Source organism: Leguminivora glycinivorella, chromosome Z (genome assembly GCF_023078275.1).
Source record: "Leguminivora glycinivorella isolate SPB_JAAS2020 chromosome Z, LegGlyc_1.1, whole genome shotgun sequence".
Taxonomy (NCBI): Eukaryota; Metazoa; Arthropoda; class Insecta; order Lepidoptera; family Tortricidae; genus Leguminivora; species Leguminivora glycinivorella.
Window position 1 is genome coordinate 12,799,751 of NC_062998.1, and position 7,003 is coordinate 12,806,753.

At 36.5% G+C, this 7,003-nt stretch overlaps 1 protein-coding gene across 1 annotated transcript; it reads right to left on the bottom strand.

The window, feature by feature from the left end:
* Positions 1-238: 238 nt before the first annotated feature.
* On the bottom strand, positions 239-1,025 carry LOC125241868. The gene is made up of 2 exons (XM_048150552.1): positions 768-1,025; positions 239-689 (listed from the first exon to the last, which is right to left on the bottom strand). Exons 1-2 carry the CDS (start codon positions 1,003-1,005, stop codon positions 349-351), a joined length of 579 nt encoding a protein of 192 aa, XP_048006509.1. The 5' UTR covers positions 1,006-1,025; the 3' UTR covers positions 239-348.
* Between the last annotated feature and the right edge of the window lie 5,978 nt (positions 1,026-7,003).

Consider the following 7,003-nt stretch of genomic DNA (forward strand, 5'->3'; position numbering starts at 1 on the left):
AGTTAGTGAAACCAATAATGGAGGAGCATTGGTTACGTTGTGTTGTAACTGTATAAACATTACGTTCACTAAAGTTATCAAGCCAATAAAGTTCGTTTGTCCCTTTATCAGTTTGATAGCTTTAGAGAACGTTTATGAATAAGGGGGTAAGTATTTTTAAATCTTTATGTTTTAGAACAATTATCAGGGAAGCAGCTTTAGAGGAGCCATGCAAGGGTACAGGGACAGTAATAGAACGTTAATGGCAATAATTAATTAATGTCACAGACCAACTTATGCTTAAAAAAAAATAATTGTCTATATTATTAGTGGTAGTAGTGTTTTATGATTTGGTACTCGCAGTACTAGTTATTTAGTGTCATACAGTTGTTCAGCGCGTGGACGAATGCCCGATCTCATTGCTTTCTTATTCCTGTGCTTTTTCTTTTTGCCTTTCCTTAATAGGCTGTGTTTCGGTTCCTGGATTCCCTTCCCTCCATACACTTGCGGGTTAGTAATCCAAGGCAATGCTATATTAGCTATACCTTTATCTCTGTAATCCTTGACGAAATACCGGTTCCATGTGTAGCAGCAAACATTATGTTTGTCTCTACAACCGGCAGCTTGAGTTATAGATTTTGCTCCCTTACACAGCTTATAGTTGACGCAAATCCCCCCAGATTGCCAGCAAGGAGTGGTCATCAGCGATCCTAACAAGATTGGTTAATGAGTATTTTTAATAGTAACAAATTATATTCAAATATTTGTCAACTCCCGACGATACTCACGTCTAGAGACAACCGAAGCCAATGCGGCCTGGTATGCAAGAAGTTCTGCGCGCAGGTCTTCGTATTCTTCGTCGACTGATAAATCCAAGTTAGCGTCATCTTTTAATGATGATATCAAGCCTATTCCTAAATCAGCGTCAACGAGTTCTTTTGTTTCGCGAGACCACCGTCTCGCTTGAGTCATCCATGAGCAGAGAACAATACTTATTAATAGTATCAATACCGACCGGTTCAACATTTTACAATGACTTCATTGCAGAAAGTAAAATTTAAATTTACAAATCTATTATAGTATCGTTTTATGGACGCAAAGGTAAGTAGGTATTCTTAGATAAGCAGAAATATTTCCGATAGTTTTGCAATCAATCGCAAAACACAAGTTGTATATACATATGTTGAAATAACAGCTGAAATGATTTATTTTTCCTCCAAAGGAATCGGTATAACACGCATTGACAGGTTGTTAGTTATGGATATGAATAAATGGGCACATGTACCTATATCATAAACTGATCGATTTGTTTACGGTTACCAGTAAAGTGATGGAATTTGGAAGGTTTTGCGTCACTATTTAGGTACGGGCAGAGCTCTGACAATCGAGTTTTCAAATTGAGATTTTCTACCGCCTAGTCAAAAACTTGCCTGAAAGGTATAAAAAGTAGGATTAAAACTAGATAGAGCCCCAGGGAAAAAGATTTTCGAATTTTAGCATATAGGAATTAAGTTGTTATAAAATGATAAATACCTATATCAAGGACGATTACAAATTAAATGGTTCTTGCCTATATGAAAAAAAAAATTATCTGCGACTTAGTTCGTAATAAAAACGGTTGCGTGATTTAATAATGTCAAAATTATATGATTACTTAAATACGTTAGTTCTAATCAGCTTTTGTATTTAAATGAAAAAATGAAAGACTGCAATATTTTTTGAAAAAATCGACTGGGTAATATTAGCATTGCAAGATTGCTTTTAGAGGCATGTCATCGATTTTGGTTTCGCGACAAAGCTTTGCAGTGTCACGGCTCTTGTATTCAAGCCCCTCCTCTCTCTCGTGTCCGTGGCATCTTTTAAATCCTCGCTCGGTCAGCTTGTGGCCAAGGCATTGAAATATGTAGCAGCCCCGTATTTTATTATGTAGCAATAAACTCGCTTATCTAAGCTTTCCGGTTTCTCCATAAACCCGTTACTTTTAGTTCAGCTATCGTTATTAGTAGCTGTAATTAGTAGGTACTCGTATGTTATCATCTTATTATTTTTCTATCTAATATAGTGACAGTCTATACGTCCATTTACCTATCCTCCTTTTATTCTAGATTCGTAAAACCTATTGCATTTTTAGATTTTCCATCTAATCGAATAACGCAATATTTTAGTCTACGATTTTCTAGGAATAGCTAACAATAATAGGATGGTTTCAGAGAATAGTTGTAGAAACTATTTTATATTTCAACGTTCTACGTCTCCATAGTCCATATAAAGCCTTCAGGTTATTTTGCAATATGCGGGATAGTAAATATCATGATCCAACCCTTGTCGCCCTGTGGCTTTAAACAAATAGACGCTGTAGAGAGTGGTGGCCGCGGGGTAGTTAGTTGTTAGTTAATATTCTTTGAATTGAATAAACCGTAACCGCGGCACGTCAGGCGACCCCGGCTAGCCATTGACGAGTACCCCGTCGCGGAACCCATCGCTTGCGTGTTCCAATAAAACCTTTTTTATCGGGGGATGTGGCTTTTTACGAGTCGTAACCGGGCACTGGGTTCCGATAAGTATTTTATTCCCTGCTATAGGTATTCCCACTTTTAAAATCTCCGAAAGCGTAAAACATTTTATTGTAGAAATACTGCTTTATTACTTTTTATTAAATACTTTTTATTTAATATTTTTGTTGCGTTATGTACCGACATTTAATTGAAGCATATCGATGCTCCAATTGCTTTATAAAAACAGTGAACACAACCACAGGCAATCGGTAATGACGTGGAATTTCCCTGTTGATGCATTCAGCATTTATGTAAACATTAATTTGAAACTAACACCTGCAGAGCTCATCGTTGATTGCAATCGCTGTTGGCGAAATATTTATGATGTTCATTACTGGTGTTTAACTGACACCAATATAATTATGTATTCCATTTTATTGGCAACAAATTGTATGGATGTGCAGAACTGAGCCAAGTTCTCATGCATTATTTAGGTACGCTGTATTTTCTGTTACTTGATGTACTGTTTATTTGTAATAATTAATAATGAAAACATGTCTCATTCAATGCAAGTCTTACTCGTACATACCCATCGTTATTTTCAATATTACATACGTACACGAGTACAATTATACCTACATATTTATGTATTCGAGTAAATACAAATTACCCCATTTAATCAGGCTGCACTGTTCGAATCGCTCGGTAAATTTATAGTTAGTACGTTTCCGCTTCCATCCATCTTCCGTCCCCGGGATCTAAGTATCTCTATACTTACCGAATTTTAACTTAATTGGTTCAGCGGTTTAAGCGTGAGGAGTTTTATTTATACTTTATATTTTACTTGAGGCACCATGTATTGTAACTTTGAAACTAGATAGAGCCCCTATGAATTATGTATATCCCAAAATATTTAATCCAGGTTTAGGCATTTATTTGTTTCAAATGAACTTCAAAGAAATAGAATCATCGTCGTAGAATATACAGTGAGTGAGCTTTTTAAACATACATACTTATATTAAGTACTTGAAACATACTTTTAACATACATATTTATTTCAACTTAAACCCCTTAATTTGAATAATAAATAAATAAAAAATACTTTACAATGCTCGCATGGTGTATCACACTGTATCTCCAAACTTGGTCGAGCGTTATTACAACGTGCATCTGATAATATGTATGAATTATTCCATGTATGGTTGAAATTATTGAATCAGTAAACATTAAATACAAATTCGTAATAATTGGTATTGAATAATTAAATTAAAACTGATAGCTATGGCACTATTAATAATGTTTTCGTAATCGTATCGTAATATGTAAGTATAGTTGTGTTTTCGATCAGTCTGAAAAACTATATAGTTTTTTATACAATTATACAAATCGAATACAATGCAAAAGATTTAGAAGATTTACGAAACCCGTAAACATATTAGACTATACAGATATTTTCTTGCAAGTTATGCCTAAGTCATTTATTATTTTTGGAGCGGAAAGCTACACAGAAGAATATCTCTTATATTAAAGTAGCAACCTAGTTTTAGTTAAACAGTCTATTTTTATCCAAGACAGATAACCATGAGATATTCCCGTCGTTCTGTCTATTTTACATATGTATTATATATTTTTACTAATAGCTCTTACGTGAGGAGAAACAAAATGAAGGACATATTCTTAGCACAAACGTAGGGACGCTTTCGTATAATATATGGAATCGGATACGATCCTTTCGGGTTGGGAGAAAGTAATTAGGCGATCGATTGAATTAACTATTTTCAAGTTATAGCCTTTTGATGAGAGTTCTAGAACAGGTGACTATGGTCAATGAGTACTTGTAAACAATCGTTAGATCAGAACATTTACAGTGTTAATTTGATCAGTACAATTTGGATCTGTTCCGGCACTGATACTCCAGGACGGCTGAGTCTTTGTAGGCGGAGACTCAGGGCTCATATTTTTAGATAATATCAAGACCTCAGGACAATAGATAGAGAACCACTGCTACGTAAACATGAATGCGACAATTTCCGAGACTTTTATCTGATGTTTAGCACCAGAAGCTGGACGAGTTTGCATGACCTAGAGCCAGCTGGCAATGTTTGACGCTTGAAATGATAGGTATTGTCATTTCATCTAATAACAAAAGCAAAATGTTCACCAGTGCCGACATGTCACGACACGAGACTTTTGTGACTGGGATAGCCCCGCATCAGGTGGGGCATAGAAAAATTTTTAGGTGCTTCTGATATAGCCCGCCCACCATCACGAAAAAGCACAAAATGACCAACGAATCAACCCGCGGGCCCTGCAGCTAGACTTGATGAAAAAATACTGCGGTATTATCGCCGGAGCCAGGGAAACATTAATTACATACAATATTAAATATCATGTGCTACAACGTCACGGAACATCATGCATTTACCTACGAAGATGGAAGAACATTTGAACACCGTAGGATGTTAACGGTTAAATAGTGTTAAAAATGGTTAAAAGTATGTAATAAAGATTGATAATCATATTTTTGCCATTATTTCATTTAAGTATTTGACATGCGTCATTCATACATCAGTGTATTAATGTCAACGCTCGGAAAGAATGCAAACAATGTCCGAGATTTCCCGATTGCGGTCCCTTAATCTAACAATATGGTATGTGCATGTAGGGTTATCACCAGGGCCAAAAGTTGGCAAATTTGTTAATTTTATTTTTTGTTTAATTTATCATTCCAACCTTCACCAATCTACTCTGCTGCACTTATATAACGCTATATTCCCGAGAAGGAACATGGTGTTAAACCACCCTGTATATCATACGGGTTGGTAAGAAAGTAATGAGCGATCGATTGAATTCCACATAAAATTTTTGAGAGAGTTCTAGAATCTTCTATGGTCGAAAGTATATAAAGGGCGAGTCGCACAGTTTCTCGTCAGTCATTCACTAGCTGTCGCCGAGCTAATATAAGGAAGAAAATGGACGAATTAAAAGTGCATGTAAGGCATTGCTTACTATATGAATTTCAGTCTGGCCATTCAGCCACCGAAGCAGTGCGTAATATATGTCAGCGTGTTGCTCCTGAAGTTGTGTCTGAGGCCACGGCGAAACGATGGTTCCAGCGGTTTCGTAGTGGCGACTTTTCATTATCAGATCAACCTAAGTCTGGTCGACCGGTGAAGATTGATGTAGCCAAATTAAAAACCTTAATTGAAGGAGATCCGAGGCTAACGAGTCGTACTCTTGCTACCGAGTTAGACTGCTCTCATGTCACCATAGAAACACATTTACACGAGTTGGGAAAAAACTACAAATACAGTGTTTGGATACCGCACGAACTTGATAGAGATCAACTAAACCGCCGTGCCGATATCTGCATACAACTTCTGTCTTTTCGCCGCACATTCAACTGGTTGGACCATCTTATCACTGGAGATGAAAAATGGGTCTTATATATAAATCACACACGCAAACGTCAGTGGCTAGCTCCAAACGAAAAAGGAATAGAGGCACCAAAATCAGAGCCTCACCCGAAAAAAGTTATGCTGTCCGTTTGGTGGGATATTCATGGTATTATTCACTGGGAACTCCTACCAAGTGGAATGACTGTTACCGCATCAGTATACTGTAATCAGCTTGAAAATTTAAATCAAAAAATCTGTCAGAATCGTCCACAGCATGCTAAAGTTTTTTTCTTACACGACAATGCTCGCCCACACATTGCAAAAGTGACTCGGCTAAAGCTATTGGAGCTAGGTTGGAAAGTGATACCTCATCCACCGTACTCTCCAGACTTGGCACCTACGGATTACGCATTGTTCAGATCGCTAAGCAATGCCTTGAATGAAAAAAAGTTCGATGATCAAGCCCATCTACGACAGTACATAGCTGAGTTTTTTTAATCTTAACCTAAGAACTTCTTCGCCGATGCTATTCATTCTTTACCAGAACGATGGAGACAAGTAGTAGATAACGAAGGCCGTTATATTTTTGATAAATGATTAAAATAATAAATTAAATAAAAATTACAATATTGGTTATGATTCGCTCGTTACTTTCTTACCAACCCAATATTTCTCAAGTTGGTACAATTTTTTTATGATTTTAATGATAATTTCTAGTTTTCCTGCAATTTACTGTTGTAGCTCTGATTTTTAAATTTACAATGTGTAGTTATGAAATAGCAATTGTTTATGTATACTATTATGAAATAGCAATTGTTTATGTACACAATTGCTATTTCATAATAGAGTTAATAAACTTTATTTGTTGCAAATCCAGTGTCTAGCAGTCGTTAACATTTGAGGTGTTTGCATCTGAATCTGAAGCAACAATGGGTGGTGATTGATAGTCCCCGGAATGACATTTAGTCCAGTCCACAGCGTAAACAGCAAAGTTTTGCTTAAATCGCTTTTGCAGCAACGCCCCTAATTGCGCCGACTCAATTTTGACAGGTGATTGTAGCCCGAAGATAAATGGAAACTGCCGCTGAGTCGCTGAAAGGAGAACGAAAAGACGTCGAAGGGAATGAACAC

What these genes read in the sequence shown, in the direction of transcription:
- LOC125241868 (XM_048150552.1), bottom strand. Translation starts at nt 1,005, where the DNA reads ATGTTGAACCGGTCGGTATTGATACTATTAATAAGTATTGTTCTCTGC. An exon ending in GGCTTCGGTTGTCTCTAGAC is followed by an intron (nt 690 to 767) that starts GTGAGTATCGTC and finishes CAATCTTGTTAG; the next exon opens with GATCGCTGATGACCACTCCT.